This window comes from Pelmatolapia mariae, linkage group LG16_19, assembly GCF_036321145.2.
Source record: "Pelmatolapia mariae isolate MD_Pm_ZW linkage group LG16_19, Pm_UMD_F_2, whole genome shotgun sequence".
NCBI lineage: Eukaryota > Metazoa > Chordata > Actinopteri > Cichliformes > Cichlidae > Pelmatolapia > Pelmatolapia mariae.
Genome location: NC_086241.1, coordinates 56,037,461 through 56,056,910, shown reverse-complemented (window position 1 = coordinate 56,056,910; position 19,450 = coordinate 56,037,461). Strand labels below are relative to the sequence as shown.

At 36.2% G+C, this 19,450-nt stretch overlaps 1 protein-coding gene and 1 long non-coding RNA gene across 2 annotated transcripts; both read right to left on the bottom strand.

Moving 5' to 3' along the window:
* Nucleotides 1-12,826: 12,826 nt before the first annotated feature.
* Nucleotides 12,827-13,315, bottom strand: LOC134646199 (uncharacterized). The gene is made up of 3 exons (XR_010096621.1): nt 13,266-13,315; nt 12,989-13,030; nt 12,827-12,874 (listed from the first exon to the last, which is right to left on the bottom strand). It is a non-coding gene; the product is annotated as an uncharacterized LOC134646199 (long non-coding RNA).
* Nucleotides 13,316-16,414: 3,099 nt separating this feature from the next.
* Nucleotides 16,415-19,098, bottom strand: LOC134644647 (neurofilament heavy polypeptide-like; the record flags this gene model as incomplete). The annotated part of the gene is made up of 3 exons (XM_065472083.1): nt 18,969-19,098; nt 17,579-18,777; nt 16,415-17,074 (listed from the first exon to the last, which is right to left on the bottom strand). Coding segments are annotated over exons 1-3 (1,989 nt in total), but the record flags the coding sequence as incomplete, so codon positions are not given.
* Nucleotides 19,099-19,450: the final 352 nt, after the last annotated feature.

Sequence of the window (19,450 nt, the reverse complement as noted above, 5' to 3'; positions counted from 1 at the left end):
TCAATGTCTCAAAGGTTCATCAGAAACAGGACAGACTACTCACTTTTATTTGCAGCATTTTTCCTTTAAATGCAATTCCACATTTCTGCTCATATGTCTGCTTCAACCGTGGGAACAGTCCCGTCCCCGTCAGAGTCTGTTACAGGTGACAGCTGCAGGGTGACGGTGCAGGCTGGAGCCGACCATGCAGCACCAGCAGCCAGTCTGACCGTTGAACTTGCTGTGTGAATGCCCTTTAGTAACCCCCAGATGGTCAGAGATGGCGAGGAGCTGGGGGGAGGGTGGGGGTGGTGATGTCACTCGCCTCAAGATAATCCGGTTAAAGTTGTGGTGTCATTACGTAGAAGCATCATTCGATGCTGTGCGGACCAACCGTGACTAAATGCTGCCACTGGCATGATGATAAGACAGGACACCACGCAGGATGTAGACAGTTTGGATGCAATAGTCACTCTAGTGTTAGAGTTTGCCAGCAAACCTTTGTCCAGCTGTGGGTTTTTATTTCTCTAATACAAATATTATTTAACACTGTTTTAGTTCCCACATTTAAGATGCTAAAGCCTCCCTTTTTCAGCTCTGTGCTGTGTCCAGCCTACTGAACACTGACTACAAGTGGCCATTCTTCTCATCTCAACACACACGCTGTTCAGTTTCTGGCTACCTTTGAATAGGCCGTAACACAAAGAAGCTGTGGTAACTGGAGTGGAACTCATTTGGCAGTGGCCAGATGAATTAATTTAATTTAAAGTCTGTCTTTATGCTCCAGTTATACAACACTGAAAAGCATTTAGGCTGCATGCAGTGAGAAGACAAGCTCACGGGGAGTTACTTTCTCAATATTTCACAGTGGCATAATCACATAGAAAAGGGAGCTTATCGCATTCTGTGTAGCAGAAACAAAGACAGATAATAGTTAAGCGTCTTCTGTCTGCAGTGTTTGCTGTACTCTGCCTGGGAGAGCAGCGGGAGTTTCCTCTTTGTGAGGAATCTGTGTCAGTGGTGTAAGCTGACCTGTAGTAACCCCTCTCTGGCCTTATTAGGGAAATAGAGTATAAAGACCTGACCATCTACTGTATATCCTCTTTGGTTCAGTTGTCTGACTGCTACAATCTTTCACTTAAACACACTCATCAGGGGTGTAGCTACCATTGAGAACACAGACTCTGAGGTAATAAATATAATTTGTGAGGCTTAATAACATAAAGGTTAGCCTTGTATTAATGGGTTTTAATCAAATTTCAGTACATTTAATATTAATAATCATTGAAATTCAGGTGAAAAGTCAGTTTTTATTAATAAGTTTAAGTAGATTAACACTTGTTTTATGCAAATGGCTTAAAACCACACTTTTTCTTTACTGCTGATGCTAAAAACCTCTATAATCAGGTTACAGGTTAGGTTGGGGATTAGCCGGATGACAATGTTTTGCCATCAACTCTCTGAAATCACATGGTCAGTCCTGCAGGGAATTCATCACGCCGGGATCAGCGGGTTTAACAGGGAACTACATGTGAGTATCAGCAGCACAACAATGAAAAGAAACACCGCGATGTCCCGTCTCGCTAATGCTTTCATTGCTCGTGCGTTTAGTCTCGCGGTGAATTTGATCTCTGCTCGGTTGTTTTTCTGGACCTTTCCTTTCTCTCCTACATGTCAGATACAGTTGCCCGATCCTGAAATGACTCCTAGTTTCTTACAGGAAAAAATAAAATTGCTCCCAGAGACGAACCCTACTGCACAACAGACACATTTCGTTATACTTATCTCGATTTGAGGTGAAATACTGAAATACTTTCACATTTAGATAGTTAAAAAAAACTTCATGCATTAAACATAAAATGTACAGTATAAAAAAGACGTCAGCTCATTTTTGTGTTAGAAATGTTGGTATGTTTAAAGAAAAGTCAAAACACTTGCATTGCTATGTTTTAATGCCTAATTGTTCTGTTCACGAGGGTTTAAGTGACAAATGATACACGTTGTGGTTTTTACTGCAGATGAAGAGCCGCTTCAGGAATAATGAATCAGGGATAAAACAATCAGTTTTTCTGTATATTTAACTATTTACATCAAGAGCATTTTAACACAGTGTGTATGATGTCAGCGACACCATACAGTGACACACATCAGCTTTTGGTACCAAATTCACTGATTCCTGTCTTCAAGTGTTCACGCTATTAGGGAACCACATAAAAATATAAGAGCATAAAACAAAAGCACACACATCATGCATACTTCATTAAAAGACTATTAGACTAACATAATGTGCTTTGATCGCTGATCTAAGTATTGCACATGTTCACCTGGTAAACGTGAGTCATTAATATACAGTTTAAACAAGTTTATTTATCTTTTGGTACCATAAATAATAATAATAATAATGACAATAATCAAAATTGTTTTGTAAAAAGTGTCCAAAACTTCATCAGTCACACTGATGAATCGCTATTAAACTCTGAGCTCACTGAGAGCTGCAGAGTGTGAGCTTTCATTATTCCTAGACTGACAAAGTGTGCACTGGTATCATTTTAAAAGATAAGCAGATTTACATTTAAGCTTCAGGATTAGCGACACAGGATGTAAAAACTGCTCTCTGTGCAACATATGGAGCAAATGCAACAATGTAGCCATACGTAGCTGCTAAAAGCAGACTGAGAAATCTTTTACATCTGAGATCACCTGTCCAAACATGTGACACCTGCAGCGACTTATAATGTGATCACACGGTGTGCCGGTGTAATCAACAATGTAAAATTTGACATTAGACTCAGCCAACATTGCTTTTGTGTTCATCAGACATTATCAAGTAAAGGATATTCAGATAACAGAAATCAGATTCATGCATTTTAGCAGCATGAATCTGAGATATCATTATACAGTCGTCATTAATATTATCTTAATGTTGCCATAGCATATTTAGGCAATATTGATTGCATTCTTGTTTATAAGAACCTGCTCAATAGGTTTCTACAGTACGTTAGCTTCTACTGTGTGCACACAGTGCAACAGCAGTGACCAAAGTCAGCTACAGTGTGATTTTGGTCAATCAAGGAATTTGCAGAATAAATCTGACACTTGATTTGCTGATGTTTTTGATAGATTGAAAGGAACAACAACAACAAAAAAAAAACTGAACTCAATCCTCATTCTGAGAGTTCAGGCAAAGCCTCTTACTAGCACCAATATAATAACGAGGAGCTGGTGCAGATATCCAGATGGTACAGTTTGATAAGACTTTAAATGTTTCAGGTAGCAAGATTGGGAGCTCTCATATACAGTGCATGGTCATTCCTTTTGATGCATAAAACAAAAATAAAAGGTAAAAAAGTCATTCAGTAACGATATGATATCTGTTGTGTCCCCATTTGGGAAGAACAATAGGAAACAGAGAGAATCATGAACAAGTGCTATAAAGAGTGGGATGAGCAACATGATCAAGAAAGAAGCCACAGAGATGTACAATTACAACGCAAACCACTTTTCAAGTAAATGTGGGCTAAGAGGGTCTGTCTTGGAGTAGCAACTGTGGCAGCTTTGTACCCTGTTAACCTCACAGTAAACTACTCTACACTTTGTAGCTACTTTAAAAATACTGCACCATTTTCTGGACCTTTTATGAGAAAATAATGTAAGCTGTAAATATATTAAAGGGTTTGAATTCACAGAAGTGAAGTAGTAAATTGCTCTATTTAAAATATGCAAAAGAAGTTATTACTTAAAAAAATATTTAAAAAGAAAAGAAAAGGAATGACACTGACTGCATGTATTTGGTACAAGAGCTCAACCAATTCTGGAAAGAAAAAAATAACGGTCCATCTCATAACCCATCGTCTTCTGCTGTGCAGGGATTTCTGCTGAAGGCGAACAGCATCACCCGTGTTTCAACAGTACAGGGTGTGAGGTGACCTCGTCCTTATCGGTAATTTGACTAAATTGTAAATGTCAGACCACAGACTGAAGTGTCAAATCTGCAGCGGCGAGAAGGCGTAAAACGGAAACTGGGCCTCATCCTCATCCACAAAGAAACACTGGAAGTAGGGCAGCTCATCTGTAAAGAGATAAAACAGTGAAGAACAGTATGTTCCTTTCCTTTAGCGTTTGGAGAGAAAAGTGCCTGAAATTTGCGCGCTCTGCAACATTTTGTTCTAAAAATCTGCACGTACCTTCCATGAGAAAGCTGTCCGATAGAGACGGCTCCACTGTTAAAATGTGAACATAATGTTAACTACAAATCAATAAAGTGTTATATGACTCTAAATTACAGGATCAACGTGATACCTTTAACTTTCTCCTCCTTATCAGCTTTCTTCTCAGCAGTTTTTCCTGCAAATGTTTTGCATACAGTCAATAAAAGCTATAATGTAGTTTTTGAATACTCAGAAATGAAGGGTGTCACAAACAAACCTTTCTTTGCAGGCTCTTGTATCTCTTTGAGAACCCTGTCCTCTGTAAAAGGCAGCAAGGCATAAAACAGTCAAAGAGTTTTTCTCAAGTGTTTAATTTGAATGTATTTGACATAAAAAATTTATTATTACATGAATAATTTAAATGTTGTGTTTTCTCTTAAAAAAAGGAACATGTTTGTGAATTTTGTGTAAAAATATTTCACTTGAGAAACATCTGAATATTAAGATAGTCGCTGATTATTTTCACCCTGTTCACTAATTAATTGAACAGCGGTTTCAACTCAGTAATAGTGACTGCATGTTCTACATTTTATGTTAGTTTCTCCAAGCTGACTGCATACCTTTCTTTGTTGCAATGGGCTTTATCTTTTCTTTTAAAACATGAGGCTCTGTTTCACAAACATGAAGCAAACACAAACAGGCATGAAATACACAACAGTTATGTATAAAAATATGTTACTGGAGGGAAGAAAAAGGTGAAACTTTAAAATAAGTGATTAGAAAATTTTGGTAAAGGGTAGAGGGCTCTTTTTTTGCAGATGTAATGCAACTGAATGACTTAAAAACTCTCATGAAAAGCGAATGTGCAGAATGAAAAGTGATGCCCAGTACGCTCAGAGAAAAATGTTAAATGAAGCACCACTTTCTAATAAAGTAACCTTTAAGATTTATAATGTGCTACTGCTTGGTATATACACTCTCACTTCATTAGATACATCCGTCCAACTGCTCATTAAAGCAAATATCTAATCATCCAATCACAAGGCAGCAATTTAGACATGTAGGCAGATGACCTTCTGGAGTTCAAACCGGGACCAGAATGGAGAAGAATGGGCTGCTGCTTGTGTAATCGTATTGGAGATATTTTCACTTTAGTACCAACTGGACATTGCCTAAATGGCACAGCCTACCTAAGTATTGTTACTGACCATGTCCATCTCTTTATGACCACCGTCTGCCCATCTTCTTATGGCTACTTCCAGCAGGTCAACTTGCCATGTTACAAAGCTCAGATCTTGACAATGAGTTCACTGTACTCAAATGGCCGCCATAACCACCAGATCTCAATCCAATAGACCACGTTCAGGATGTAGTGGAATGGGAGATTTAAATCATGGATGTACAGCTGACAAAACTGCAGCAACTGTGTGATGCTAACACGTCAACCAAAATCTTTGAGGAGTGTTTCCAGCACCTTACTGAGTCTGGGGCTGCACTTAAGGCATAATGGAGCTTAATATGGTACTGGCAAAGTGTATCTAATAAAGTGTCTGGTGAGAGCATATATTTAAAAAAAAAAACAACAACAACTTGGGAGCGCTAGGTTGTGAAAACGTGGCTTTTTAAATTTGCAATTAATAAAAAAAGAGCCACGTGTGATATAGATGAAAATCTGCTTGGTTTTATAGTTTAACTACAGATTTGATAACGTTTCGTCAACTTTCATAACAGAATTATAACTAAATACATCAACAGCCAGATTTCTCAGACTCTGTGTTCTCCAAGCATAGCTCATAAATCATTTTTAAAGAAATTATTTAGAAAATATTTATTCATGATTAAGTTAGTAGTTACAACCTATATTTCCTTTATGTATGAGGCCTTATTAGAAAGTGGCAGTACATTCTCAGATTTGTGCTAATTACCTGCATGCATGCTTTGTGTAAAAATTACTGTGAAGCATTTATTTATTTATTTTTACATCAAACTATAAATATTTTATTGATGGCAGATTAACTAACTTTGAGATCATTTCCTTGCTGGCCATTCAGTTGCCTATAATCTTTGCTAATTTAGGATTTTCATTTGAAGCTCTTTACTTAGATGTCTGACTGACTATTTCACACCCAGCAAGAAAATCTTCTCAACTATCAGCAGCAGCACGTTTAACAGTTACTTAATTTTTATAAGCAAAATAGCTGTTTCCCCTCTAAGTTACTTATCTACATTTAGAGGGGCCTTCATGTTGTAATCAGATTACCACTGATGGTTACATGAAGTATGAAGTGCTGCCTGCACTGAAGCACCACATGTACCTTTCTTCACGTGGACTGGTTTGGTCTTTTTCCTCAACAATGCTGTGCCATCAGGGACAAAAATGCAATCGATAAAACATACAGTTGGTGGAAGAATTTCAGTGTATTTAAGACATCAGAAAATCTCAAATTTGTGACAGTATCCTGACATTACACGTACCTGTACCCACAGTGCCATAAATAAAGTGTAAAACTTTGCACTGTACCTTTCTTTGCTGCAGCAGGCCTGGCCTTTTCTTTAGGTGTTTCCAGTTCTGTAAAAGAACGACTTTGGTCAGACTTTAGCAATCAACCTGAAGAATTTTACTGCAGAAGCCACAATTAGCTTACTTTTAAACAATACTTATAGCAGCTCAAACCACTTTCTGCAGTGTGAAAGCTTCAATTATTTTTGAAATTACTGATTTAGTCCATTCTACAAACAGTCAGAACACATTTTTAGTTTGTTTTGTCATCTTTTCAGATATGAAATAGGCCTATTATGTTATTTTAGTTATACAAAACATTCCTTTTCCTTAGTAGAAACTACTTTTCTTTGGTTTGCTTCTGACTTTGTGCAGTACTTGGGGGTCCATGTGACTGCGATAGAGCCAACGATCTGTTTTTGCACATTATTAAATCAAATCCACTGGTAGATTTCTTCTATAGAGGATTCCTAGGTCAGTCTTTGCTCAGTCTTTAAAGAACAAAACAATGATTCTACTTGTTGCCAATCACACCAAAGATTTTTATAAATTACCTTTTTTTACAGATGGTTTTGCTTTTACCTCTGGTACTTTTGGCTCTGAGAAATAAAACAAAAAGGTATGATATGTAAGATAATCAGTGTTTATCTACACCATTATCATTATTTTGTGATAGTTTTCTAATGGTACTACATAATAAAAAGTATCTACATGCAGATGGCAATGGCAGTCTACCTTTTGTCTTTAGAAGGGATTTAATCTTTTCCTTCTTTGCTTCGACCTCTGCTTTAGGAGCTGTAAAACAGAGAAAAATAACATTTTTAACTTTTTTTTAAAAGAACTACTTAAACAGTATAGAGTGTATATGATCTATAACAGAAATAGAATATGAATAAAAAAGTATAGATTGCCTAGCTTATGACTATTTAAAGAGTTTAAATCGAACATATACCTTTCTTTTCAAGAGCTGGTTTCATTTTTTCCTTTGTAAGCTCTGGCTCTGATAAAAAAAAAAGCATGAAAGTGTTAATAATAATTCACTTTAATAAATAATAACCATGGATTGTAAGCAATTCACCTTTCTTAGCAGGAACTGGCTTAGCCTCAGCTTCTAAAGAGAAAGGGAAAAAAAGACGTCATATGAGAAGAGTGATGACTGTTATCACTGACAGCTAATTGCAAAACTAAAGCAACACAGTGCATAAACTCAGTCTATTGATTAAGCATGTATTGAGGAATGCTGAAACATGAAAATGACCAAATTGAAAAGGACAAAACTCAGCGGTAACATAATAATTTAAGCAAAATAAAAGCAGATTATGATACTTTGAGCATTTTTAGTTGGGTCATTATCACGTGGCAGCGAAGCAAATCATCAGCAGCTACATGTCAGCGAATCAGCCGTGATGTGACGTGGCTTGAATGTGACTGGATTAATATCAGCACAGTACTGCGTGTGATGTTTCTACAGCAAAACAACACACGATTCTGCTGTATACCTTTCTTCTTTTTAGCAGGTGATGGTTTTGTCTTGATAACAGCTGCTAGAATAATAAATGCTCCAATTAACTTGAATTATATTTATAAAAAGGTGAGAAACCACTGAAATACTGCTGTTCTACATGTTAGATAATTAAAGGAAAAATAAGACCTGTGAAAGAGGTGAAAAGCTAAAAGGATACCTTTTTTGGGAGTCACGAGCTCAGCTTTCTTCTTCTTAAGAACCTTGGCTTCTAAACAAATATTAGCAACAGAACTTCACATTCAGAAAAATATAGACATGACGTCTGTTTAAAGTAGAATGAGTATTAATATTGGTAGATAGTATTGGACTAGTGAAAGGTTCAGTCACTGTACCTTTTTTGGTTGGTTCTGGTTTGGCTCTTACTTTCGGAGTTGCCGGCACTAACAGAGAGGAAAAAAGTTGCCAGGTTGAGTTTGGAAACAGTCAGAAAGTATTCAATAATTTTAAAAATATATATTTTAAAAAGCTTGCATAATAACAGTGCATGGTGGTGAACACACAAGAACAGCTGCTTAAACAAAGAGATGCACCTTTCTTCAGTGGCACCACCTTCACCTTCTCCTTTGTTAGCGTAACATTTTTGTGCGGTGCTTCTGCCTCTGTAACAGAGAAAAAAGCTTGAGTACATTTTTGGCTTGGCTGTAACTGGTTCTAAGTAAAGGAATTTTAAGTTCAGCGTTACAGAGAATAAGACAAAATGAAACTTAGTGATAACTATTTCTTACTTTTCTTGGTTGGAACTGGCTTGAGCTTCTGTTTTGAAACCTCAGCTGATGTTAAAAACACAGAACGTGATGTTCAGTATAAAATTCAAATTCTCTTTCATGTTATTAAAAGTCTAACTGTTAAAATCTAGAGTACTGTGCTGTGTTATTTTTGGCACTTTTTGTAGAGCATATGATTTGATTTACAACAGACTAGTAATAAAGTTTCCAGCACCTCTACAGGTCTCCTGGTTGATCAAAAGCAAAGGATCTAAAGATGTTTTGCCAAGTTTTGGGCATTGATTTCAACTCCATCATCATATTTGCCTTACCTGGTTTTACAGGTGTAGGCTTTACTTTTAGCGCTGGCTCCTTCTTAGGCTCCTTGGGAGCTGCTTCTGGTGGAAAATAAGACATTGATTTCTATAGATTGTTGCTTATGAATTAAAGATTTATTTTGATTTTTTTTATATCCCACATGAAAGTCTTTAGGCTCATTAGGCATTACACTGTCAGTGTCAGCAAACAAAGTATGTATTAGAACATGCTTAAATGTATTTCTTGAATGAGTTGAAAGATCAATGAGGCATTATATCTTTAAGCATCAGAATAGCTTTAGCTTGCACATTGCAGAGAAAACAAGAAAATGCGGTGATTCATGCCTTACATATATTAACCAATAGTCCAACATAGTCTCACCTGCTTTTGTAACATTGAGCTGTTCCTTCTTAAGAACAGATGCAACCTCCTTCTTGACCATTTTAATTCCTCTTACAGGTTTTTTGGCCTCTGAAGTAAAAAGGAAAAGCTGCTTCAAACGTTTTTATTCTCCACAAAACAAATAAAGCCTATAAGTCCATTTCCCTTTTAGGCTCAATGAGGGTTTCCTTCTGTGTGAGTACAGCTCATGCTAATGAATTTTTCTTACAGGTCCACATCAGTCATCCAAAACAACAACCAAAAACTGTTTTAAAGACAATAAAATCCTGTTTAAAGTCTGACTGTTAAAATCTGGAGTACTGTGCTGTTTTATTTTTTATTTTTTACATTTTTTTTTGTAGGTTTAACTAAAAAAAATGAGAACAACTGATTTGGTTTTACACCAGACCATTAATAAAGTTTCCAGCACCTATACAGGTGTTCTGGTTGATCAAAAGCAAAGGATCTAAAGATATTTTGCTAAGTTGTCTGTTATGTGTAGCCATAACATTGAGTCAACCCTTGAGTTAAGTTGAGTAAGGTGCCTTTTTATTCAATTCATAGTATTTATTCATATAGCGCCAAATCACAACCACAGATGCGTCAAGGCTCTTTATATTGTAAGGTAAAGACCCTACAATAATACAGAGAAAACAGAGAAAACCCCAACAATCAGATGACCCCCTATGAGCAAGCACTTTGGTGACAGTGGGAAGGAAAAAAAACCCTTTTAACAGGAAGAAACCTCCAGCAGAACCAGGCTCGGGGAGGGGTGGTCATCCCCTTTGACCGGTTGGGGGTGAGGGGAAAAGACACGGGACTTTAAAAAGTTCCATAAAAGTCTGGTTCTTTGGAAGCAAAATATATAGAAATGAGTGGCGGCTTAACACTTTTGCACAGTACTGTAGATAAATAATTAAAATTGAATACAAAATGTTCTCATATATGAATGTTTCTACCTTTTTTGGTTGGTTCTGGTTTAACTCTCTCTTTCAGTGTCAAAGGCACTAAGATGGGGAAAAATGTTTGAGTTTGGAAACATTGAGAAAGCATTCTGAACTTAGTATAAAAACACACAAGAACAGCTGCTTAAACAAAGAGATGCACCTTTCTTCAGTGGCACCACCTTCACCTTCTCCTTTGTTAGAGTAACATTTTTGTGTGGTGCTTCTACCTCTGTAACAGAGAAAAGAGTGTGAAAATCAAAAGCTTGAGTACATTTTAAAATTATGATTACCAAAATAAAGTCTGCTCTTACCTTTAGCTGGGGCTGGTTTTGTCTTAATGGGAGCTGGCTCTAAGTAAAGAAATTTTAGGTTCAGTCTTGCAGAAAATAAGACACTGTGAAACAGCATTCATACTTAGTATGTCAATCAAGCATGTATTGATGAATGCTGAAACATGAAAATGACCAAATTGAAAAGGACAAAACTCAGCAGTAACATAATAATTTAAGCAAAATAAAAGCAGATTATGATACTTTGAGCATTTTTAGTTGGGTCATTATCACGTGGCAGCGAAGCAAATCATCAGCAGCTACATGTCAGCGAATCAGTCGTGATGTGACGTGGCTTGAATGTGACTGGATTAATATCAGCACAGTGCTGCGTGTGATGTTTCTACAGCAAAACAACACACGATTCTGCTGTATACCTTTCTTCTTTTTAGCAGGTGATGGTTTTGTCTTGATAACAGCTGCTAGAATAATAAATGCTCCAATTAACTTGAATTATATTTATAAAAAGGTGAGAAACCACTGAAATACTGCTGTTCTACATGTTAGATAATTAAAGGAAAGATAAGATCTGTGAAAGAGGTGAAAAGCTAAAAGGATACCTTCTTTGGGAGTCACTGGCTCAGCTTTCTTCTTCTTAAGAACCTCGGCTTCTAAACAAATAATAGCAACAGAAAATATAAGGTCCAGTTTACTGCAGAGGACAATAATCTGATTTCTATTATAACAGTCACAGCTGATTATTCCAAACTATGATGCTGTATAAAAAATACAAAAACATGCATAGAAATACAAAAAGTTCACATTCAAAAACATTATTAAAATCTAAATCTATGTATTAGAATTAGTATTAATATTGGTAGATAGTATTTGACTAGTGAAAGGTTCAGTCACTATTTCTACCTTTTTTGGTTGGTTCTGGTTTGGCTCTTACTTTCGGAGTTGCCGGCACTAACAGAGAGGAAAAAAGTTGCCAGGTTGAGTTTGGAAACAGTCAGAAAGTATTCAATAATTTTAAAAATATATATTTTAAAAAAATTAGCATAATAACAGTGCATGGTGGTGAACACACAAGAACAGCTGCTTAAACAAAGAGATGCACCTTTCTTCAGTGGCACCACCTTCACCTTCTCCTTTGTTAGCGTAACATTTTTGTGTGGTGCTTCTGCCTCTGTAACAGAGAAAAGAGTGTGAAAATCAAAAGCTTGATTACTTTTTAAAAACTATTTAAAGGAAAGGTTAGCATCAGCTTACCTTTAGCTGGGGCTGGTTTTGTCTTAACTGGAGCTGGCTCTAAGTAAAGAAATTTTAGGTTCAGCGTTACACAGAATAATTCAGTTCAGTTTAATTAATACAGCCCCAAATCACAAGAAAAGTTGAATCAGAGTGCTTTATACTGTAAGGTAAAGACCCAACAATAATACAAAGAAAAAAAACCCTAACAATATGATGACCCCCATTGAGCAAGTGCTTTGGCGACAGTGGGAAGGAAAAACTTGCTTTTAAGAGGATGAAATCTCCAGCAGGACCAGGCTCAGGGGAGGAAGACAGGACAATACTGAAACTCAGTGATAACTGTTTCTTACCTTTCTTGGTTAGAACTGGCTTGAGCTTCTGTTTTGAAACCTCAGCTGATGTTAAAAACACAGAACGTGATGTTCAGTATGAAATTCAAACTTCTTTCATGTTATTAAAATTCTGATCTTTGACATTGACATGATATACTGTACGTACTTGTCTTTGCAGAGACAGCTCTGACTTTCTCTTTTGGCATCTTGACCACTGATGAACAAAGAACAGACATCAGGTTACGGAGAATATCATTAGGAACAGTGGAATTCAAAAATCTGAAATCAATGTAACATAAAATAAAAGTAGATTACCTTTCTTCATAGGCACAATTTTAACCCTCTCTTTCACCTGTGAGGCATTTCTAGCAGTACCTTCTTGTTCTGTCAAGAAAAAAAAAACATTTGTGAGATTTGCATGCAGCCTGTATAGTTAAGTTGGTGTTTCTTTGTGCATCAAAATATGCACCTTTTGCCAAGATCGCTGGTTTGGGCTTTTCTTTTGGAGCAACAGCTTCTGTATATGAAAAATACGATTTTTTTTCAACAGCAGGATAGTGCAACTCCCTCAGTATCAATCATTTTGTCATTTGGTGATCAGAAGATTATCAATGTAATATGTGAATGTTACCTTTCTTTGCAGGAGGTGCTTTAGCCTTTTTCTTTGGTGCTTCTGTGACACAACACAAGTGCATAAAGTTACCATAACTCTGACTTTGATTGGTTATTTTTACAGTTCAGATTTTAAAACATCTGGAATGTAAATATTAGTGATATCCATAAAACGGATGCACAGGAACATTCTCCATAAGAGTGGAGGTGTCAGTAGTAGTGTCCACTTAATTCCATAGACCTGTGACTCTTCTGCCTTTAAGTCTTGACACTGTCATAAAGGTAAGTATATTTACCCTTCTCTGAAGGAGCTTGTTTTACTCTTTCTTTTGTAACTTCAGCATCTAAAAACAGAAAATAACACAGGGATTGATAAGAATATGTAATTTGCTAGTAATTAAGTATACTGCTCCATATAATTTATTAAACTGAGCAACAGGCAAATAAAATATCAGTAAAGTACTGCAGAGACTGTAATACAGCATTACCTCTTTTATTTACTAGTGCTACCTTTACGCTCTAATATGAGAATATGTTTAGATTTGGGGCATTGATTGAGTTTAATTTTCAGTGTTTCAACTCCATCAACATATTTGCATTACCTGGTTTTACAGGTGTAGGCTTTACTTTTAGCGCTGGCTCCTTCTTAGGCTCCTTGGGAGCTGCTTCTAGTGGAAAATAAGACACTGATATCTATAGATTGTTGCTTATGAATTAAAAATTTAGCTTGATTTTTTTATATTCCGCATGAAAATCTTATCTCATTAGGCATTACACTGTCAGTGTCAGCAAACAAAGTACGTATTAGAACATGCTTAAATGTATTTCTTGAATGACTTGAAAGATCAATGAGGCATTATATCTTTAACCATCAGAATAGCTTTAGCTTGCACATTGCAGACAAAACGAGAAAATGCGGTGATTCATGCCTTACATTATATTAACCAATAGTCCACCATAGTCTCACCTGCTTTTGTAACATTGAGATGTTCCTTCTTAAGAACAGATGCAACCTCCTTCTTGACAATTTTAATTCCTCTTACAGGTTTTTTGGGCTCTAAAGTAAAAAGGAAAAGCTGCTTCAGACATTTTTAGAAAATGGATTAATTATATTCTCCACAAAATAAAAGCGTCTAAATATTATATTGTTATAAAAAACTATACATCACTATTTTTCTTATGGGTCGACGTCATTCATCCAAAACAACAAACAACAATGTTTCAAACACATTTATTGTAATGAGTCTAATGAGTTTTTTCTTTTTCTTCGATAGAGACATGATATCCTTAATACACTCCCTCTTGCTCGCTGTTCAAATCTTTCGTTTCTGAGGGGCAGCCAATCAGAGGAAATAGTGTTGTGGATTTTTACATTATGAAAATAAAAACTCTGTACGGTTAGCATACATGTACCTGTCTTTGTGACTCTTTTCTTCACAGGTTCTTTGTCTTCTTTGGGAGTCTTGATTTCTTTCTCCTCTTTGGAAGGCTTTTTAACTTCTTTTTCTATTTTATGAATCTCCTCTTTCTTTTCTTTGGAAGGTTTCTTTTGGACAGGTTCTTTGGGGAGCTTCTTCAGTTCTCTTTCTTCTTTGATAGGCTTCTTTGGTTCTTTTTCATCCTCTCTAGAATGTTTTGTTGGTTCTTTAACTACTTGTTTTTCCTTTGCTGACTCCTTTGGTACTGCCCTTTCTTTAGAAGGTCTCTTTTTCTTTATGTCCCCTTTCACCTCTTTAGAAATTTCTGCTGGTGGTTTCTTCTCTTTGGGGATCTTTTCTGGCTCTTCTGAAATCTTCTTTACTTGCTCAGCATCTTTGGATGGTTTTTCTTGATCTTTTGTTTCTTTCAAAGGCTTTCTTGATTCCTTTTCTTTCCTTGGATGAAGTATTTCTCCCCTTGCTTCCTTAGATGGAACCTCATCTTTAGATTGTTCCTTAACTTCTTTTTCCTTTTGTTCTCTTATAGGTTTAATTTCTTTCTCCTCCATGGATGGTTTTATTTCTTCTTTGTCATCCTTTGAGGGTTTTTTCACTTCTTTCTTTTCCTTTGGAGATTTTGTTACTTCTTTTGGTTCTGTGGTCTTCACCTCCTTCTCTACTTTCTCAACCATCTCTTCCTTAGATGGTTTTAAGACTGCCTCTTCTTTGTGTAATTTTTTCTCTGCTTTCTCATCTTTAAGGGATTTCTTTTGTTCTTTGATATGTTTCTCCTCTCTTGGTTGTTTCTTCTCCTTCTCATCTTCGGAAGGTTTTGATACTTCCTTAGATTTCTTAACTTCTTTCTCTTCTTTAGGAGTTTTTGCCTCTTCTTCTTTTAGAGGTGGTTTCTTTTCCTCTTTTTCTACTTTTGGAGGCTGGGTGACTTTTTTCTCCTCTATATTTGGTGTTTTAGCCTTAGAGGGTTTCTTTGCTTCTTTCTCTTTTTTGGGAGGCACCTCTACTTTTTCTTCTTTAGGAGATTTCCCAATTTCTATCTCTTCTTTAGGAGGTTCCTTTTCTTCTTCAAATGGTTTCCTAATGTCTTTGGGCAGTCCCTTGACTTCTTTCTCAGGTAGTTTCTTCTCTTTTGAAGGATGGCTAATTTCTTTTTCTTCAATGGGTTTTATTATAGGTTTCTTCTCCTTTTTGAGATGTTCCTTCTTAGCTTTTTCTTCTTTAAGAGGTTTCTTCTCTTCCTTCTCTTCTTTAAGAGGTTTCTTCTCTTCCTTCTCTTTTTTAAGATGTTTCTTATCTTCCTTTTCTTCTTTAAGAGGTTTCTTCTCTTCCTTCTCTTCTTTAAGAGGTTTCTTCTCAGGTTTCTCTTCCTTAACAGGTTTCTCCTCTTCCTTCTCCTTTTTGAGAGGTTTCTTCTCTTCCTTTTCTTCTTTAAGAGGTTTCTTCTCTGGTTTCTCTTGCTCAAGAGGTTTCTTCTCTTCCTTCTCCTTTTTAAGATGTTTCTTATCTTCCTTTTCTTCTTTAAGAGGTTTCTTCTCTTCCTTCTCTTTTTTGAGATGTTCCGTCTCAGGTTTCTCTTCCTTAAGAGGTTTCTTCTCTTCCTTCTCTTTTTTAAGAGGTTTCTTCTCAGGTTTCTCTTCCTTAACAGGTTTCTCCTCTTCCTTCTCCTTTTTGAGAGGTTTCTTCTCTTCCTTTTCTTCTTTAAGAGGTTTCTTCTCTGGTTTCTCTTGCTCAAGAGGTTTCTTCTCTTCCTTCTCTTTTTTAAGATGTTTCTTATCTTCCTTTTCTTCTTTAAGAGGTTTCTTCTCTTCCTTCTCTTTTTTGAGATGTTCCGTCTCAGGTTTCTCTTCCTTAAGAGGTTTCTTCTCTTCCTTCTCCTTTTTGAGAGGTTTCTCCTCTTCTTTTTCTTCCTTAAGAGGTTTCTCCTCTTCCTTCTCCTTTTTGAGATGTTTCTTCTCTTCCTTTTCTTCTTTAAGAGGTTTCTCCTCTTCCTTCTCCTTTTTGAGATGTTTCTTCTCTTCCTTTTCTTCTTTAAGAGGTTTCTTCTCTTCCTTCTCTTTTTTGAGATGTTCCGTCTCAGGTTTCTCTTCCTTAACAGGTTTCTTCTCTTCCTTCTCCTTTTTGAGAGGTTTCTTCTCTTCCTTTTCTTCCTTAAGAGGTTTCTTCTCTTCCTTCTCTTTTTTGAGATGTTCCTTCTCAGGTTTGTCTTCCTTAAGATGTTTCTCTTTTTCCTTCTCTTTTTTGAGATGTTTCATCTCTTTTGTCTCTTTTTTCACTGGTTTCTTCTCTTCCCTTTCTTCCTTAAGAGGTTTCTTCTCTTCCTTCTCTTTTTTAAGATGTTCCTTCTCAGGTTTCTCTTGCTTAAGAGGTTTCTCCTCTTCCTTCTCCTTTTTGAGAGGTTTCTTCTCTTCCTTTTCTTCTTTAAGATGTTTCTTCTCTGGTTTCTCTTTCTTAAGAGGTTTCTTCTCTTGCTTCTCTTTTTTAAGAGGTTTCTTATCTTCCTTTTCTTCTTTAAGAGGTTTCTTCTCTTCCTTCTCTTTTTTGAGATGTTCCTTCTCAGGTTTCTCTTCCTTAAGAGGTTTCTCCTCTTCCTTCTCTTTTTTGAGATGTTTCTTCTCCTCTTTTTCTTCTTTAAGAGATTTCTTCTCTTCCTTCTCTTTTTTGAGATGTTCCTTCTCAGGTTTCTCTTCCTTAAGAGGTTTCTCCTCTTCCTTCTCCTTTTTGAGAGGTTTCTTCTCTTCCTTTTCTTCCTTAAGAGGTTTCTTCTCTTCCTTCTCTTTTTTGAGAGGTTTCTTCTCTTCTTTTTCTTCCTTAAGAGGTTTCTCCACTTCCTTCTCCTTTTTGAGAGGTTTCTTCTCTTCCCTTTCTTCTTTAAGATGTTTCTTCTCTGGTTTCTCTTCCTTAAGAGGTTTCTTCTCTTCCTTCTCTTTTTTAAGATGTTTCTTCTCTTCTTTTTCTTCTTTAAGAGGTTTCTTCTCTTCCTTCTCTTTTTTGAGAGGTTCCTTCTCAGGTTTCTCTTCCTTAAGAGGTTTCTCCTCTTCCTTCTCCTTTTTGAGATGTTTCTTCTCCTCTTTTTCTTCTTTAAGAGGTTTCTCCTCTTCCTTCTCTTTTTTGAGATGTTCCGTTTCAGGTTTCTCTTCCTTAACAGGTTTCTCCTCTTTTGTCTCTTTTTTCACTGGTTTCTTCTCTTCCCTTTCTTCCTTAAGAAGTTTCTTCTCTTCCTTCTCCTTTTTGAGAGGTTTCTTCTCAGGTTTGTCTTCCTTAAGATGTTTCTCTTTTTCCTTCTCTTTTTTGAGAGGTTTCTCCTCTTTTGTCTCTTTTTTCACTGGTTTCTCCTCTTCCCTTTCTTCCTTAAGAGGTTTCTCCTCTTCCTTCTCTTTTTTGAGATGTTTCTTCTCTTCCTTCTCTTTTTTGAGATGTTCCTTCTCAGGTTTGTCTTCCTTAAGAGGTTTCTTCTCTTCCCTTTCTTCCTTAAGAGGTTTCTTGTCTTTCTTCTCTTTTTTGAGATGCTCTTTCTCAGGTTTCTCTTCCTTAAGAGGTTTCTCCTCTTCCTTCTCTTTTCTGAGATGTTCCTTCTCAGGTTTCTCTTTTTTGGGAGTTTTTTTCTCCTCCTTTTCTTCTTTGAGAGGTTTCTCCTCTTTCTTCTCTTTTTTGAGAGGTTTGTCCTCTTTCTTCTCTTTCTTAAGATGTTTCTCCTCTTCCTTCTCTTTTTTGAAATGTTCCATCTCATGTTTCTCCTCTTTAAGAGGTTCCTTCTCTTTTTTGAGAGGTTTTTTCTCTTCCTTCTCTTCTTTGACAGGTTCAGGTTTCTTAACTTTTTTCTCTTGTTTGGGAGATTTTTTCTCTTCTTTAAGAGGCTTCCTTTCCTTCTTTTCTTTGGGAAGTTGTTTAGGAAGTTTCTTAAGTTCTGTCTTTACTGTAGGTGGTTTCTTCTCATCTTTAGGAGGTTGGGTTACTTCTGTCTCTATTTTTGCTAGTATTCTGACCTTTTTCTCTTCTTTGGGTGGTTTCTTGAGTTCCTTTATTTGTCTTATTGGTTCCTTTTCCTCTTTAACTTCTCTGGTAGCTTTAATTACTTCTTTCTCTTTTTTAGGTGTTTTCTTGATTTCTTTTTCTTCTTTGGGAGGTTTCTTGACTTCCTCTTCTGTCACTGGTTTCATCACCCTCTTCCTTTCTTTGGAAATCTTCTTGAGATCTTTTTCCTTCTTAGGTGGTTTTGTTGCTTTGACCTCTGCGTGAATTGGTTTCTTCGCCTCTTCCTTTCCTTTGGGAGGTTTTTTCACTTCCCTCTCATCTTTAGGTTTGATGACCTTTTTCTTTTCTGTGGGCAGTTCTTTTACATCTTTTCTGAGCAGCTTCTTTACCGGCTCTTCTTCTAAAAGCAACAATTTAGGTGTCAGTTTATTATATTATGTAGGGAATAAAGGGATATCATGTGCCCTTTGTGTGGAGAAGTTACTGGTTTATATTTGTGGTTGTATATATTTCATATTTATTTTTCATATTTTGTAAGTCTATTTATACTTCTGAACAGTATTTTCTAATTTCAAAATATAACGTGATTACCTTTGGGCTTCTTTTGTTTCAGTTTAAGAGGTTTTGTGTCAACTTTGGGCTTCTCCTTTAGTTTTACTTCTTTTGGTTTTATCTCTACAGTTTCAAACTCTTTGGCTTCCTTATCTTTTTTCTTCTCCATCTCAGGTGCTGCAGCTTTGAGATCTGTAAGCAGCAATGCATCCTCATAAGATTATCCATGGCAAATTGGCACAAATATTTACAATTTAATATTAGAAAAAAAAATAAGCTGAGAAAAATCAAGAACATGCACAGTTTCAAAAAATGTACCTTTAATAATGCCTTCTTTAACTTCTTCTATTGCATGTCTTTCCTTTGCCTCTTTCAGAACTAAAGTATATCAGAAATACAGAAATACAGCATACAGAAATATTCAAAAATATTCAACATACAACAGCTAATTTCTGGACTTGTAATACAGTTAACATGACAAATAATCATGCTTGCAAAAGCACTAGAAGCATCACAGTGTT